The sequence below is a fragment of the Chiloscyllium plagiosum genome, chromosome 9, assembly GCF_004010195.1.
Source record: "Chiloscyllium plagiosum isolate BGI_BamShark_2017 chromosome 9, ASM401019v2, whole genome shotgun sequence".
NCBI classification, from domain to species: Eukaryota; Metazoa; Chordata; class Chondrichthyes; order Orectolobiformes; family Hemiscylliidae; genus Chiloscyllium; species Chiloscyllium plagiosum.
The window spans coordinates 40193188-40212053 of NC_057718.1; the positions used below are offsets into that span (position 1 = coordinate 40193188).

At 38.3% G+C, this 18866-nt stretch overlaps 1 protein-coding gene and 1 long non-coding RNA gene across 2 annotated transcripts in view; one reads left to right on the plus strand and one right to left on the minus strand.

Moving 5' to 3' along the window:
• iars2 (isoleucyl-tRNA synthetase 2, mitochondrial) overlaps window positions 1–18866 on the minus strand; it is a 96919-nt gene that overhangs the window by 52573 nt on the left and 25480 nt on the right. Inside the window, exon 13 of the mRNA XM_043695778.1 lies at window positions 5158–5260. Within this exon, the coding sequence (XP_043551713.1) occupies window positions 5158–5260 (103 nt within the window). The remainder of the gene's footprint in view (window positions 1–5157; window positions 5261–18866) is intronic.
• Window positions 8034–11249, plus strand: LOC122552807. Its single transcript, XR_006312506.1, has 3 exons — window positions 8034–8290; window positions 9087–9200; window positions 10677–11249. It is a non-coding gene; the product is annotated as an uncharacterized LOC122552807 (long non-coding RNA).

The following is an 18866-nucleotide window of genomic DNA, read 5'->3' on the forward strand; positions in this document are numbered from 1 at the left end:
GGTACATAGTGAGGACCACAGTAATAAGCCAGCAACATGTGGGATAGAAGATAGAGTCAACACAGTGAGGTTGAAGGACTGGGAAGTGGGTATGAGAAGTATCTTTGTAGGGAGATTTATTAAAAAAAGACAAAAGTGGGACTGAGGTTGTGGTGGGGTAGCATGGGCAGAACATTAGCATTAAGAGGAAGCAGCAAAGCTAGCCTAACAGATCAACATTACCTTGATAGCAAAATTGTGTTTCTTGCACTTTTTGTCAGAAGGGAGGTTTAAGAAAGTTTCTGACATTGGAGGAAATAGACTATAGATTATCTTTACTCCCCAAGTGATCCTGATGTAGTGGGTAATTTTGGAAGAGGCTGAAAGCAAGTAAATTTGCCTTGGCGCAGCCAGATGTGGCAATGGGTTACCAACGCAATAAAAACATTACATTTATTCAAGTTTACACCACTTGGACTTCAAAGAGCAAAGATGGAGTTGAAGGAGTGGAATGAGTAAGATGGGGGAAACAGCAAAGATTTTGATTGGGATAACAGAATGGCAAGAAATAGCCAAGCAAATGAACAGCTTTGAATTATCATAGTATGTGATAGGCCAAAGGCTAGAAGTTATGAGTTTTGAAACTCAAATATAAGTAGCTGGATTGAGGAGCAAACTTCCTTTTTGTAAACAAAGGGCAAATATAAAGGATGTGTGCTGTAAAGGTACAAGTAGAGGTAGTAAGAGATACAAAGAATGGTCAGAAATAGTCTTAACCAAACATCTTAACCAACCATGGAGAGTACAGAAATGCATCAGTAGATGTTTTTCAAGTTGGATGTGCAAGTGTTGGAATGTGGTAGTTTGTGGAGTAGTGTACTAAACAAAGTGAGCCACTAGCAACGACAGCAAGCTTTCAGATTATGAAAAAAATTGTGTCATGGAAGAGATTAACTTTGAGATGATACACTGGCAACAACAATTGACTGTGAGGGACAGCACGTGAGATGGTGTAGCTAACAACTAAGGTATTAAACTAGATGGTGTAAAGCTGGAAGGAAGATTTCATATAAGCTCCCCAGCAGTCTCCTCTCCAGATACTCAGCAATGGCCAAGAGTTCCACCCTCAACTCTGTGGGAGTTCAAGCCGAGAAAGGTAAAGCAGCACCTGGGTAGGACACATGCAGCATGTCTGGGCCCTCTAGCCACAAACACACTCTGCCCAAAACTCTAAGGCCTATAAGGTTCCATTATAGGGAACACTCCTTCCACCTCTTCTGCAGGCACGTAGATGCTGGGGGTGGGGGGGGGGGGGGGGGAATGGGGGTGGGTGGGAGGGATCAACCATTAAGCTGCACTTGCAGCTGGGATAATACAGAAGATGCTGGTTTTAGCGACACTTCATCATTCACAGTCAGTGAGAAATTATTTCACGCAACTATACTATTTCTATTTGCCTGTGTTTGGCCCCATCCCTCCAAACATTTTTAATCCATGCATCTGCCCAAACTCTTTTAAATGTTTTTGCCTCCACCACTTCCACTAGCAGCTCATTCCACCCTCTGTGTTAAAAAGTCACCTATCAGATCAGACCTCTTAAATCTTTCCCCTCTCACCTTAAACCTACGCCCTCTGGTTTTGGACTCCTCTGCCTGGGGAAAAGACCTTGGTTATTCACTTTATCTATGCACATCATGATTTTATAAACTTCTATAAGTTTGCCCTTCAGCCTCCTACACTCCACGGAAAAAAGTCCCAGCCTATCTAGTTTGTCCTAATAACTCAAATCCTCCAGTCTTAGTAACATCCTTGTAAATCTTTGTTGTACCCTTTCCAGTTTAATAACATCCCTCCTACAGCAAGGTGACCAAAACTGTTGACAGTACTTCCAAATGTGGCCTGACCAACGTCTTGTACAACCACAACTTGACCTCTGAAATCCTGTACTCGATTCTCTGACTGATGAAGGCAAGCGTGCCAAACACCACCTTCACCCCCGTCTACTTTCAAGGAACTATGTACCTGCAGCCCTGGGTCTCTCTACTTGACAGCATTCCTCAGAGCCCTACTGTCAAGTGTGGAAGTCCTGCCCTTTCTGATTAGATTAGATTCCCTACAGTATGGAAATAGGTCCTTCGGCCCAACAAGTCCACATCGACCCTCACAGAGTAAACCACCCAGACCCATTCCCCTACATTTACTCCTGATTAATGCACCTATCACTATAGGCAATTTAGCATGGCTAATTCACCTAACCTGCACATCTTTGGACTGTGGGAGGAAATCGGAGAATCTGGAGGAAACCCACTCAGACACGGGGAGAATGTGCAAACTCCACACAGACAGTCGCCAGAGGCTGGAATCGAACTAGGGTCCCTGGCGCTGTGAGGCAGCTGTGCTAACCACTGAGCCACCATGCCACCCCCTTTTTTTTCTAATATTAAGAAAGGACATTAAAGTGTTTGTCTTACCAAAATACGACACCTCACATTTATCTAAATTAAATTTCATCTGCCATCCCTCAGCATCAAGATTCCATTGTACTCTTAGATAATCTTCTTCACTGTCCACTGCAGCACTAATTTTGGTGTCATTGGCAAACTTACTAATCATATCTCTTATTTTCTCATCCAAATTGTTTATGTAAATGACAAACAACAATGGACCCAGCAACGATCCTGGCGGCATACCACTGGTCACAGGCCTCCAGTCCAAACAACAACTTTCTACCACTACTCTGTCTCCTACGATTAAGCCAATTTTGAATCTAACTTGCCAGTTCTCCCCAGATTTAACCTACTAACCAGCCTACTATGCGGAACCTTGTTGAAGGTCTTGTCCATGTAAGACAATGTCTATCTCTCTCCCTTCTATCTTCTTGGTCATCTGTTCAAAGAACTCAATGAATTATGAAAGACAAGATTTCTTATACACAAAACCATGCTGACTATTCCTGATTAGTGCTTGCCTTTCCAAGTGCATGTAAATCCGGTTTCTCAGAATTCACTCCAGCAACTTGCTGATCCCCAATGTGAGGCTCACCAGTCTATAGTTCCCTGGCTTTTCTTTGCAGTCATTCTTAAATGGAATAGTGTAGGTGGGATGGGCTTCAGATTAGTGTGACAGGGTGGCGCAATATCGAGGGCCGAAGGGCCTATACTGCGCTTTAATGTTCTATGTTAAATAATAGCACCACATTAGCCACCCCCCAGTTTTATGGCACTTCATCCATAGCTGTCGATGAAACAGATATCTCTGCTTCAGGCCACACAATTTCTGCCCTGGTTCCCACAATGTCCTGGGACACACTTGATCAGGCCCTTGGGATTTATCTACCTTTTTGCATTTTAAGACCTCCAGCCCCTTCTCTTCTGTAATGTGGACTCTTCAAGATATCGCTGTTTTTCCCAAGTTCCCTAGTTTCCACGTCTTTCTCCATAGGAAATACTGATACAAAATATTCGTTTAGGATCCCACCCATCTCCTGTGGTTCCACACATAGACAACCCCATTTATCTTTAAGGGGGCCCTATTCTCTCCTTAGTTACTCTTTGTACTTGGAGAATTCATTGGATTCTCCTTAAGCTTATTTACCAAAGCTATCTCATGTCCCCTTTTCGCTCTCCTGATTACCCTCTTAAATGTACCTATACACGACTATACTCAAGAGTTTCGCTTGAACCCAGCTGTCTATAACCTGACATATGCCGCCTCCTTTTTCTTGACCGAAGCCTCAATATCACACCCAGTGTTGCCTACTCTTGCTCTTCATACTAACAAGAACATGCTGTCCCTGAACTAGTTATCTTGCTTTTGAAAGTCTCCCACCTGCCAGATGCCTTTACCTGCAAACAGCCTCACCCAATCAATTTAACATTTAATAAGAACAATCAGATGATTCAGAGCAACCAGTCTAAGCACCAAGCTCGTGCCCCAGCTTATTGGCTGCTGTCACCTCTTGGATTTATATGTGGGCTCTGTTCCAGCTCCCACCTCAGTGGGGGAATAAAGCCAAGCTCAGTTTGTGAATCATCTGTGGGAGCTGTCAAAGCTGTCCTGTAGGTCAAGGAAGGAGGTGACTGTCAAGCTTCAAAGTTGCTGGTCTGCTGTGGGAATGGAGGGCAACCTCCATCATGTCCAGGTGGTTCCTGAATTGGTGGCAGTTTATCGAGGGGATGCTGTCAGGTGGACAGAGCTCTGGCTGGTGGTCTTGGGTGTGGTGGGTGGAGGCGCCCCTGATGCAGCTTTCTGGCAGTGCTGTAACATCAGGAAAGGCCACAGGTTGAAAAGGGAGAGATTGTGCCAAAATGGCATCAATAGAGTCAGGTATTGTAAGTCACTGCCATAAATAATATTAACCTTAAACTTGTGAAGCTCGAGATTTCCAGTCTTAATTACCTCATGACGATAAAATGATATAACATTATAAGTTCAGAATATCTGTACAGTACAGTATAAATTGCAAATGATCTACTATACTGGCCTCAACATGCACCACATATTGCAATGAAAATAAAAAGAAAATATGTACCGATTGATCAGAGTATTTTTAAAAAATCAGATAATTTAGCAAAAGAGTTTCATAGTTCACATACATTCAAATTATCAGACTAAAATGTTAAGTTTTAAAATGATGTATGGCTATGAAGTCTAATTGGTGCTAGGCAGGGCCATAAAAGAGGAAAGACAACAATTTAACTCTGCCACCCTCAAACAAAAAAAATCTCAAGTCAAATTTAATGTGTACTATGAACTGTGGTGTCAGATTACAATATGAAATGATATTGCGATTGAATATTAACCAAATGTTTCAAAATGGTGTGCTGAAACAATTTAATACTTTTCAATGGTGCTTTTTCTGTTTGCAGGGGTCCTTTCTGGAATGTTGACAGGTTTTAAATTTCCACACGTTGACTTTTGGGTAATTTTTATGATATTTTTGATAGATCTAGTGCGATGTCATTTACTCCTCTTTAGATGCCTGTAAGATAATCATTTAAGCTAACTATGTCTGTGCTCCTTTCCTTTTATATTCAATCAAGCTATCTAGCAAATAACTTTTGCGTAATTTACAAGGAAGTTGCACAGGATTTCCTTTCAATAGTTTGCACAGCAGTTTGAAATTTTACAGTTCCTCTTGTAATGCGTATGAGACCATCACCTCTTCAGATTACTAACCTTTTTTAAAATTTCCTTAGTCAGGAGCTGGTCCAAAGGTAGAGTCCACCAACAGTCACTACCGTGTTCTTTCAACAGTTTGATAAGATGATTCCCTGTGTATCTGTGTGGGAAGTTACACCTGATTAGACAATTCATAGTCATATTGACAAACAACAGTGAAGTTCAGTTCTTAAAATAAGCATTCCATGATTTCCAATATCAGTGGTCTGTCTTTCCTTTTTGGGGGTGAAGAGGGAGATTAGACTAGATATAACAAAGTAGTTTATAAAAATGACCACAATGCAATGCATTTGTAATAAATTCTGTATGAAAGCAATAGCTACTTAAACTCTGATGATTAAAGTCACTATTTCTCAGCAAACGATGAAAAAACTCACAGCGTCCGTCATTTCCTGATAAAAAGCAGCTGTATTTATAAAAGTCAAGCTGCAACTCCTTAAAACACTGTGGATGATGTTTTAATATATTAAATTTTAAAAAATACTAATAAAAACAAAGAAGCAGAAAAAATCTTGGCATGTCTAGCAATATTGTCATACAGCACAGAAACAGATCCTTCTGTCCAACTTGTCTATGCTGACCAAGTTTCCCAAACTAAACTAGCCTCACTTGCCTGTATTTGACCCATATCACATCTAATCCTTTCTTATTCATGTACTTGTCCAGATGTCTTTTAGGTGCCTGTAACTGCATCTACCACTTCCCCTGGCAATTCATTCTAAACTGGAGCAGGAAAATCATTCCTGATGAAGGGCTTTTACCCAAAACATTGATTTTCCTGCTCATCGAATGCTGCCTGACCTGCTGTGCTTTTCCAGCACCATTCTAATCTAGACTCTGGTTTCCAGCATCTGCAGTTCTTGTTTTTACCTAATTCATTCCACACTCGAATCAACCAGTGTGTGAAAAAGATCCCTCTCAAGTCCCTTTTAAATCTTAATCCCCTCACCTTAAAAATATGCCCTCTAGTTTTGAACTCCCCTACCCTCCATTCCCTGTATCTAAGCCCCTCATGATTTTGCAAATCTTTGGAGAGAAAACAACAGTTAATGCTTGGGATCCAATGGGACTGTTGTGGTTCTGTTCGCCGAGCTGGGAACTTGTGTTGCAGACGTTTCCTCCCCTGTCTAGGTGATATCCTCAGTGCTTGGGATGTCATGTTGCTTGTCATCTGCGTGTGTGGCTACTAAGGATAGCTGGTCGTGTCGTTTCGTGGCTAGTTGGTGTTCATTGCTGTGGATCGTTAGCTGTCTTCCTGTTTGTCCTATGTAGTGTCCCAGTCCTTGCATGGGATTTTGTACACTACATTGGTTTTGCTCATGCTGGGTATCGGGTATCGACACGACCAGCTATCCTTAGTAGCCACACACGCAGATGACAAGCAACATGAGTTCAACTGGGACAACACTACTATTATAGGACAAGCCAAACAGAGAACAGCCAGGGAATTCCTAGAGGCATGGCACTCATCCACAGATTCAATCAATAAGCACATCGACCTGGACCCAATATACCGACCACTGCAACGGACAGCTGGAACTGACAACCAGAAGCGGCAGAGACAAACCACTGTAAATGCCGAAGGAAACATCACAGAAGCGCTTCACAGGAGGCTCCCAAGCACTGAAGATGTCACCTAGACAGGGAACGAAATGTCTGCAACACAAATTCCCAGCTCGGTGAACAGAACCACAATGAGCACCCAAGCTACAAATCTTCTCACAAACTTGGAACATCCAATGTGACTCTCTAGAACTGTTCCAAAGGAGAGTCATATTGGATTCAAAATGTTAATGTTGATTCTCTCCCCACAGAAGTTGCTAGGCTGGAGTAGTTTTTTACTCTTATTTAAATTTTAGTGAATGATTGCTGAATTGATTGAAATATAGGGCCGATTTTAACTATCTGTAAGTGAATACACTTTGAGTTTAAATATCACCTATAGTGTTATTTTGGTGAGTTTTGCCAGCACTGTTTTTTTTATTTCAGATTTCCAGAGTCTGCAGTATTTTATTTTTATTTGTTTCTTCGTTTTCAATGCAATAAGATAAGTAATGGAATGAGAGAGAAACAAATATACATTTTACTTAATAATGTATTTAAAGCATTGCCCTGAATGTGATTAACATTAACTACACACTAAAACAGGAACACAAAATAAATCAAAAGGAGAAGAATATTGTTCTTCTGACCAAGAATGATTTTTCCACTCCTTCCAAATTCCCTTGCATAAAATGCCCCTTTGCTTCCTCAATTTTAAGGTTAACAAAAAGTGGCGTAACTTTGTATACCTCAAGGCATGAAAGTCAATCATTACAAATAAAGTTTTTAAGGACATTTAAACCGCTTGTGACTATATCAATGAGAAAATAAAGCCATCTATAAGCCCACAGTAATGACATAACTTCATAACATGGATGTACATCTTATTTCTGAAACAACTGCATTATTTCATTCACTGACAAATGTGTAGTCATGACCCTCCTCTATCGGCTGCTCAATTTCTCTTTCGATTTTGCCCCCTTTCCCTCCATCTGAATAGCTGCCTAACTAGCCAAAATAGTAAAAGTTACAAATATTTATTTTGTTGTATTTATTTAATTCTACACCTGTAATTGTTTTCAAATTTATTCATTTGAAAGGAAAAACTAGCTACTTTCACTGTGAAAAATCCACTTACTTTTCAGTTTGGTCAATCATGTAACAATTTACTGAAATGGAATTACATATCAAAGATATTATTTCAAATGACTCTCTTTGAAATATTTGAAACTCATGCTAGCTACACTGGGTATACAAAGTAACTTTATTAAATATTTGCAGTCTGGGTAATCATTAACTCACATTTATTAACTTCACATCAGCCAAGGTCCATAGTACTTTTTAAAGAAAATACAAAAGTGAAATTTATTTTCCACTGCTTTCCATTTGATGCAAAATCTCCAAGCAATGTTTGCAGCTAAAGAAGAAATACAGCTGTATTGTATTTTCTCACTTCTCAGAATGAGGGCATCAGTGGAAAGCCCAGCAATTGTTGTCCATCCCTAGCAGAGATGAGTGATTCGGTATAATTTGCAAGAAGGTTGGGACGGCAGCCATGGATCAACCACGATAGTCAAATAAAGGCCAGGTGAGGCAAAAACAAGTTTTATTCCTTACATTAGAGAATATGTTTTTTTAAATGACAAACAACAACTTCATGGTCACTTTTACTGATGTCAGCTACTTTATTTCCTGATTTCTTTTCAAATTAAGTTCAAAATCTCAGCCTGCTATGGTAAGATTTAAGTTCGTGCCCTCTGAAGTATGGACACTAAGTTTTGAAGTAAATTTTCTTTAAATGCAAGATGTATTATTAGAGTTCAATTGACTAGATATTGTCACAATGTTGATAAAATCAGTTTGTAGCAGGTAAGGAGTCTGTTGCATAAGCATTTAAGTGCTTATACATCCATTGTTTAAAAGCAGTCATGATAATGTAACTGCACTATAAAACTTGAAAGCAGTGTTTTGACTCTTAGCACAAATATTCCAAACCAAAGTTTTACAAAGCTGCAAAACCATGAAAGATAAACTATTGAAATGTATTAGAACTGATACAGCACACACTTCAGCAAAATGCAAGTTTATGTAGCCAAAAAATTAATCTTTTTGATTTAAGCAAAGAGCTGATCAGAAAAAAACACGGCTGTACGGGCACAGATCTAGGCGGAGTTCTAGCATTACATGACTTGCACTTGGTTTCAACAGCAAAGTGAATGATGTAATGCAGCGACCATGACACCAGCCAATGAGTTTATAGATTGATATTGACTGAGCAGAATGCTTATCTACTCTGGTAGAAACATTGCTGCAATAAACTGATGACTTGCAGATGGAAGTTGGAAGTAAAGTACTTATGGCCTTCCTCATGAATATCTTTTAAGGACCAAGAGTAGATCCAGACAGACAAGATAAATTTTCAACAACGACGTGCTGCTTCTTCCTCCCCTGTTAAAGTGGATACACTAGTCACTAAGCAATCCGTTCTTCTGAAACAAGTAAGTTCTGTGAAAATTTCAAAGAACTGATCTTATTGCATGTGACAAGTATTTCATTTGTATATATTGAAAGAGAATGATTTCCAATGAATTTGAGGGTAAGCCTGTATTTCTAAATTCAAGAGATGTGTGAAGATCCCAGTATATACTATGGTCAGACTGTAAGTTACTTTTCAGATACCGCTGCTAACTATAGAACAAAAAAATACTTCTTCAACATTTCTTTGATTGTAAGGATTCTTTGCCTTACCTATTAAAAACAAATATATCATATAATAGTTCTAATAATAAGTAAAGTTGCCACAGTCCTACCAGACAATAGGGTTGCCCTTTCAATAGAGAGAGACGATTGGTGCTACTTTAACCTGAGGTTCACCACACCTCAGGCAAGGGGAGAGGTTGAGAAGAGCACTTCATGGTAACCTCAGCCATGTGAAAATTGAACCCATGTTAGTGAAATTACTTTGCACCACAAACTGGCCAGCCATCTACTGAGCTAATCACCATTATAATAATGGTGCTTCATAAAATAGAAAAAAAACTGCGTTGATGTACGTACTACTAGTTTTAATTTTACCATAACATATTAAAACTCCCAAATGCCAGTAAGAAAAGTTAAAGGGTTGATGATGTGTTAGATTAATTGCATTTTAATGGTATCACTTATATACCCTTTTATAGAAGAATTCATTGATTTCATTATACATATCCTGGCATGTATCAAGCTAAAAAATAGCTCAACAAACACTTCGTTCGAAACATCATGTGCATTGTTTGATCACGTAGGGCTTAAAATTCCCTCCCATGATTGTAACACATTATCATGGAATGTGTTATTCTAAAGAATTAATTTTACTCCTTAGTTTGTTTAAGTAAAAATCTAGTTACTATTTGAAGAAACAGCTCAACTCACTACCAGCAAATTCTTGAATCTCTTATCAAAGATTGGTACTGTTATATCAATCAGCTAACAATGCTTGTCCCTCTCTTGTTCCAGTTTTCACAGCTTAGTATCAAACTTGGCTTTTAATGTCCCTGAAATATGAATCACCACATCCAGACTGTAGGAACTTTCATCACCATTGACGCAAATTTCTTTCTGGGATCTATTTCATTTATTTTGCTGAACTGTTTTTACATTTGAACTTGGGTCTGATTATCTGACATTATAGTCATATTTAAGACTTACTATCTGTGAAAAAGATGTGGCTGTATAATTTTATTTTCTCTGGGGTCTCAATTGAGATTCTTATTCAAAAAAGTTTCTCCTATTACTCCAAGTCATTCAGGATGCCATCCAAACATGTTAAAACCAAATGTGTGATGGACAGTCAAATGAAAAGGCTAACAACTTTGCAAAGTATTCTTGTCCCTTTTATCAATGACTTGTTACAAATTACCATTTTCTACAAATAAATATGTATGATAAATGATAATCTGTTTTAAACTGTTGATAACACTGTGTTTCTGTCATAGTTCAGCTTCAACAACAAAAGGAACAAATTCTTTGTCATGATTGTGGAAGATTAAATTCACCTTGAAAAAAACTTTTAGGAAAACAAGAGAACAGCAGTGTGCATCAGGTGTAACAGCAACTCCATTTGGACGGAACTGGCTTCCAGTGGAGCTGCTGTTACTTTCGATGGGCACTAACATATCAAGGATCCCTTCCCTATTGAAGACACACTGTTTCTAGTCATTAACTGACCTAATAATGTTGTTGATTTTCTATGAGGTTCAGGTGTACAGGAGTATGACCTATGAATTGACAGCCAGTGCAATTACAGATTTGCCTGTCAGTTCTATAGGCCACTATCCTGTCCACTACAATTATACGAAGGTTAAATCCACACTTTGGGAACACAACTTATGTCTCTACTTTCTAAAATATATAAAGTAGAGATCTGAATTTATTCCACTATAACAGTTCAAATGAACTTCTGTTCTTTTGCATTTTAAAAAAAACATGTTTGTAACTATTATTCCAACTACCTTGCAACGTGTTATTACAAATATGTACTTCACAGTAATAAAACATGTAAACCAAAATTTTGCTTTTTGAATAATTCTCACAATAAATATGCAGCTAATATGATAAAGGGTATAACTTCCAAACTTGCAGATCAAGATTTTTCTTCAAAAAGGATTTGGAATAATGTCTCATTCTTCATGTTTCATATTTTAGCAATCTTGGACAGACAAGTATTTGAACATATGCAAAATACAATTTTAAAAAGTACTATTTAAGTAGCAACTACACATATCAAAATTTACTGAAACTATAAAGTTAATATATCACTACTACACTTTCCAAAATGGTTGGTTTCTGTGCAAGTAATATTTTTGCTTCACTTTTAAATTGAATTAATTATTTTTCAAGTTCCAAATTTGTCCTGCTCACTTATGGAACAGTAATGAAAGCTTCTGAAAAATGGCTCATCTGTTTTGGCTCTAAAAGTACACTAGAGAACTTAAATAATGCTAAAAAGAGATATTTTGCTTTGTATTCAGTAGGACAAATGTAAAAATGCCAAATTTCAAACAATTTGTATTGCAGGATAACTGCAAAGTGCTGAATAGTTGGAAAGTTAACGATGATTGATTAAGGTGTTGACATGGAGGAAGCAGTGGGATACTTTAGGGTCCACAAGCTCCTGAGTATTTCAAAAACGACACAGGTTTGAACATATTCTTCATATTGGCAGAGAACAGGTCCCTTTGTACAAACCTATGTCACTTCTCGCAAGTATAATTGAGCAATTTTACAAATAGGATTGAATATCCAGGACTGGCTGTCACTAGCTGACTCGAGAACTTATAAGTCAGGTTGCTCACAAACATTTCCAAATTTCAGCTGAAAATTCATAATTAAGGATGGTTCCTGCATCTGGTACCACCTAACAATGAAGTTTGCCACAAGGGCTATTATAGTTCAAAGATAAAATTCATATAATGAGGTGTGGCTTCATGTCACTGGAGGAAATGTCACCACTTTAAGTTGCGGGACACTGCTGAGTTTCCTTGCTGAGTAATCTCCAATAATACAATCCATCGAAAGCCCTTTAGTAGTCACAAGGAATTAAGATACATTTAGGTGGTATAATAGCCTTGCACATTGAAAGTGACAAATAATCAGTTTTTACAAAGATATTTTAAGACATGACTTTATCTAAACTGAACATTTAGAAGAAAAACAGCATATTAGTTAAATATCTTAAAATCACTACCAAATCTATTGAAATCTTACAATACAATGACAAATTTCCTCATTTTACATCTTTACTGAGAACATTTGCCAGGAATTCTCAAGTCTAGAAATCAAAATAATGAATAGTATGATTTTCAAGAGCAAGTTTTATTTGACCAATCTCTGATTTATTTGAAGAGGTAACAGAACAGACAAGGGTAGAATAGCAGATTCAATTCATCTGGAATTTCAGAGGGCCTTGCATAAAATATTAGATAAAACACTAATGGACAAGATCAGAGCAAGTGGAAACACGGAACAAACAAATTGTTAGCTAGTTGGTTGCAGGCAAAAAGCAGACAGTAGAAGCAAAGGATAGCTGTTCAGAAGATAGATGCGCACCACAAGGATCAGTGCTCATCAAGGCAAGTGTTGCTGTGAAGAGCAGAGGACAGTTTTGTGTTAAAACCAATAAAATGCTTACAAAAATACTCAAAAATAAAAATGAGGTGAGACGTTTGGAGCTTTAAGGTACAAGGATTGCCATCGGGCCTTCCTGAAATATTCGGATAAAGTGGAATGATTTTTAAGCTCACACGAGGTTTTAACTTAACACGGCTGGATGAAAGGAGTCTACTAAAAACCTGGAGTAATTTTGAGCTTTTCCTGTAATGATTCACGTCTGCCAGAAGAATGGTGCGAGCAAAAGGGGTTGCAGATCCCCTCAATAACATGTATTCCTGAAATGAAGGCATAGTCAAAGGGAATGGTTTTGGGAAGGTATACAGATTGGTACTGAAACAAGGAAAGAAGTTACAAGGTACATGGGCTTGATGTTGGTCAAGCATCTGTTCATAAACGATTAAAGAATAAATATCAGACATGTTGGAGTAAAAGATGCTGTGCACAGAGTCATGAAAGTTAGATAAGAATAACTATGGAAGAACAAGTGAGGCAATGATGATATCTGAAGACAAGGCTAAGGATTTAAACACTATTTCTTTCCCACAAAGAGAACCAGTGGAGATTTGCAGAATTCTGAAGTCATTAATTACGTACATAACGGTTATAAATGCAAAGGTTGTACTGTGTAGCCCAATAAAGTTATTTTTTCCATTGCATGTCAAGGATTTCTTGAATGTAGATCCTTGCTAGACAGCAGAAGATAGACTGATGAGGTAGTTAATTTTAAAAAACATGACAGCTAATTACAGGTCAATTGCAATATCATCTGTCAGAAATAATATAAATAAGGAAGATGGCGCCAATTTTCAGGATTAAGTGAGAAAGATTTACAAGTAACTAGCACACATTTCATAAACAAAAACAGATGTTGCTGGAAAAGCTCAACAGGTCTGGCAGCTTCTGTGAAGGGAAATCAGATCTGGGGAAGGGTCACCGGACCCAAAACGTTAACACTGATTTCTCTTCACAGATGCTGCCAGACCTGTTAAGCTTTTCCAGCAACATCTGTTTCTGTTTATGAAATGTGTGCTAGTTACTTGTAAATCTTTCTCACTTAATCCTGAAAATTAGCACTATCTTCCTTATTTATTGGGGTTTTTTTAGTTCTTATTTAATAAACACTTCAAATCGAATGATAAGAGCTCAAAAACCTCAGAATTCATGGAAAAGGTCAGCAAACCCAATACGTAGAGGATTTGCAATGCAGAAAGGATGTTGGGACTTTGGAAAAGCTTTTGACAAAAATATTACAGGGCACAATTAAGGGAATTGAAAAGTGGGCTAAAAACTGGTTAGATAAAAGTAAGAGTAGGAGATAAAAACAAAAACAAATTTCTGCAGAAGCTGGGATTCTGAAATAAAACCAGAAATGACCTAAAATACTCAGCAGGTCCCTGCCAGTTACAAAGAGTGTTTAAAGAATGGTAGGAAGTAAATAATGCCGATTCAAACTGTTCAATTCCTGGTATTGTGCTGCTCAGCTGGAATTATTTGCTTGAAGGCTAAATAGCAAAATGGACTGTTTGGTCTGAATAGCTTATATGTGTCGTGATTTCTATATATTTTTGTTCACTGACAAAGCTAGAAACTGTGACCTTAGAGAAAAGTTAAAGAGTGTTCATGATAGTTATAATTTGTATCTGCAATCACAGCCCACAAGACAGAAATTTCAAGAACAAATCTGCAAACAATTTAATATAGAGGTAAATAAACTTATGAAGTTTTTCTAAATTCAAAACTTTTAATGTATCTCAAAGGATTAGAGAATGCATTTCCCAATTAACCAAACCCAATGACCTCCACTTTTTTCCATAGCCACGTAGAATGTTAGTCATGACAAAGAGCGGATTGCACGATGACTGATCAAAGTCCCACAAAAGCAATCCAACAGCGTCCATGTATTAATGCACAGACAGATCTCGGTTAGATAACAAGATTACCTGTCCAATTGTAACATTTCAAAGCTTAGATTACCTTGTAATAATGTTTCCACTTTTGATTTGTTTTAACATGTCAGAATGCCATGGTGCTTCACATAACACATTAACTTTTGAACAGCAATGAGGGTCATATAGGCACATGCACTTAACAAGTGAAAACAAGAACGATGGATTTGAAAATCAGAAACCAAAACAGAAATTGCTGGAAAGACTCAGAAGGTCTGGCAGCATCTGTGAAGAGAAATCAGAGTTAACATATCAGTTCCAGGGACCCTTCTTCAGAACGGTTTGGAAAACTGTTGGCAGCAGGTGAAGTGTTACACCTACACAACAGAGTAAAATTGTCTTAAGTATTAACTTCAGAAGAACATTCATCTACATTTCCATTAGCAAACTTTCCTTTATTTCATATTATTAGTCCTTAACACGACTAAGTCCAAGAGAGGGATGAGAAACAGAAAAATAATTGGACCAGTTTAAAACAGAGATGTGTATAACAAATACAAGACATGGCAGTGAAAGGTTATCTGAATAATGGAAGTCAGAAAGATTTTAAAGTCAAGTCTGAAGCTATTTTCTGTAATGAGAACACAGGAGTTCCAACGTTAACATGGAGATTGAATGAATGAGTAGTTTTAAAGAAAAAAAAGAGATCATCCAACTAAGTTCATGAATATTTTTATGGAAGAAACTGTAATTAATTCGACAGGCTTGCTACATCTCAAAGATGTTATGTTTCCACGATGACAAAACTTGAGTTTTTTTCTGCATTTGGAGTCAGGATAAATAAAGTCCAATATGAATCTAACACACCTCTGATTTATGGCATAGTGTGTCATTTTGTATTGCAAATGCAAACCTTCTCATTAAAAACAAATTCAGTTGTGAAATTTGAGATTGGAAAGTCTGATAACTTTTGTTTACCTATGGTGTGAAGAGATTTGTTTGCTCCTATCCATTGTTCTTTAAGTAACTACATAAAGGCAGAACATCTCACACGTTTTGTACATTCATTCATTTAACTGCATCTATAAACATTACTTTTTTGAAGGATTTCTGCTAGATTTTGCACTGAACTTTGACATGATTCAATAAATTTTAACTGGAGAATTCTATTTTGTCATTTGTGATTTTTCAAATAGCTGATTGAAATTTGAGTCAACATATCTGCTACGGGGATGTCCCATCCCTGTTTAGTCCACCCAATCTAGTACATTGCCTGTTTCAAACCCCCTGTGAACAACTCAACTGAAGAGAAATTCATAGAACAGAAACAGACAAAAATAGCTAATCTACAATGTATTCTTTACATTTACCTCGACTAATGCATCTAACCCACACATTCCTGAACACTATGGACAATTTTGCATGGCCAATTCACCTAACGTGCAGATATTTTTGGATCATGGGAGGAAACCAGCGCACCCGGAGGAAACACATGTAGACAGAAGGTGCAAACACCACACAGTCGCAAGAGGCGGAATCGAACCTAGGTCCCTGGTACTGTAAGGCAGCAGTGCGAACCAATGAGCCACCATGCTGCCCATGTAGTTCTTTGTTTGAATAATCAAGTTTAGAAATACCAAAGGCAAGAATAAGACATTAAGAGGAAACTTGTGGATAGGGTTTATTTACATTTCTGCAAGATATGTAACAATGTGCCACACCAGAAGTTAAATGCACAAAATGGTGTTGAAAGCAACAGATTAGAATGGATAGAGGATTGGCTAGCTGATAGGAAACAGAGACGGCACAACAGAATCATTTAGGGTTTGTGGGATGTAATGTGTGGAAATGCTGCAGGGATAGGGGTTGGGGCCTCAACTATTTATAATCTACAACAGTAAGAAGGGACAGAATGTATGGTTGTTACATTTGCAGAAGTCACAAAGATAGGTAGCAAGTAATTTGTGAAGACACAAGGTGACTGAAAAGGTACAGATTAGGTGAGTAGGCAAAAATATTGGCAGATGATGCATGTGGGAAAATGTGAATTTGTCTACTTTAGCAGGAAGAATGGAAACACAGCATATTATTAATAGAGAGAAATTGCAGAACTCCAAGATACAAAGTGCCTTCTTATTAACCTGTTGTTTATGGATAAGATGAGGACAGTTATGGACCACTGCCGGAACTCCATTGTCATTAGTACAGTCAAGGCCTGGAGGGTAATGTGTCAGAGTGAGGGTTGCTTATGCAAGACTTCTCCGCTTACGCCTATAGTTGGCATGCCAGGGTTCCGACCAGGGATGATGGACTCAGGGTTCAAACTATGGGCAGGGAGAGGAGTTTCTAGTTTGGGAGACTTGTTCAAAGGAGAGGTTATGATGTCTTTTGAGCAACTGAGCCACAAATATGGGTTGCCCAGCAGAGACCTTTTCCATTTTTTTCAGATTAGGGATTTCATCCAGAAGAAGACTATGCTTCTCACTAAGCCCTATAAGCCTGATATAGAGAGGTAGTTGCTACGTTCGACAAGCACCCTTTCGGTTAATGCCCTCTATCTCCTGCTGGGTGGCAGGGCCTGGCAGGATATTAACTGGTTATGTGAGATTTGGGAGAAAGAGCTAGGAGTGAAGATCTCTTCTGAAACATGGGAGAACGCTCGAAAGATCTCAATCTGTAATAGGACATGCGCTATGGAGTTAAAAGTTCTGCATAGGATTCTTCTGGCACCAGACCATCTGGCAAAGTTTAAAAAAGGGGCATCTTCAGTGTGCCCCAAATAAGTGTAGGTACTCTTACCCATTGCTTCTGGACATGCCACAGGCTCCATATGTATTGGGGTGCTGTGGCGGGTGAGATAGGGAGGGTATTGAGGGCTGAAGTCAAAGTAGACCCGATATCTCTCCTCTTAGGTCTACTGGATTTACCATCTTTAGACAGGAGAAACTATTTAATATTCTTGCATACTGTGCACGGAAGAATATTCTGATGAACTGGGTGTCTGACAAGCCGTCGGGCTTGCTGGGATGGCAGAAATTAATTATGGAACACATTCCCTTGGACTTTTATTTACAAACCTGGTGCACCACAGAACAGACCATTTTTATAAAACATGGCAGCCCTACTTGAGTTATTTGGATATAGATTTGTCAGTTATCTTAACTAGGGCATTTGTTTAACCAGGATGGTTAGGTTTGTCAAGCCCTGGGCCCTGAGGGGGTCTTCTGAGTTAATACGGGTGTATATATCTATATATCTATACTATGGTCCTGTTCCTTTGTTTGGAAGCTTTGTGCCGAGCATAGCTGTTATGTATTCTGTGGTTTGTTTTTGCTTTTCCTTCATTTTTTTGATCTTCTAGTTATTTATTAGTGTTGCTTTGCACAGTGTTAGGGTTTGTTTTGTATTATAGGGTAGGTTAGTAGTTAGTAGACAGTAGTTGTATTGGAATTTGTGGTTTTTTCCCTTTTTATTATACTGATATTTGTTATTGATTGTATTTTTCAATAATTTTGTTTGTAAAGTTAAAAAAATTTGCTAATAAATAGATTGACAAAAAAAGTGTATAAGTCCTGCTAAGATTTGCAGCACCTGCTAAAATGCAGCACCTCACGTTTATCTAAATTAAACTCCATCTGCCACTTCTCAGCCCGTTGGCGCATCTGATCAAAATCCCATTGTAATCTGAGGTAACCTTCTTCGCTGTCCACTACACCTCCAATTTTGGTGTCATCTGCAAACTTACTAACTGTACCTCTTATGCGCACACCCAAATCATTTATATGAATGAGGAAAAGTAGTGGACCCAGCACCGATCCTTGTGGCACTTCACGGGTCATAGGCTTCCAGTCTGAAAAACAACCCTGCACCACCACCCTCTGTCTTCTATCTTTGAGTTAGTTCTGTATCCAAATGGCTAGTTCGCCCTGTCACTCCATGAGATCTAACCTTGCTAACCAGTCTTCCATGGGGAGCCTTGTTGAATGCCTTACTGAAGTCCATATAGATCATGTCCACCGTTCTGCCCTCGTCAATCCTCTTTGTCACTTCTTCAAAAAATTCATCTACTGAATTATCAACGATCTTTTGAATTTCCACACTATCCTCACAGTTTACAAAGTTCCATGT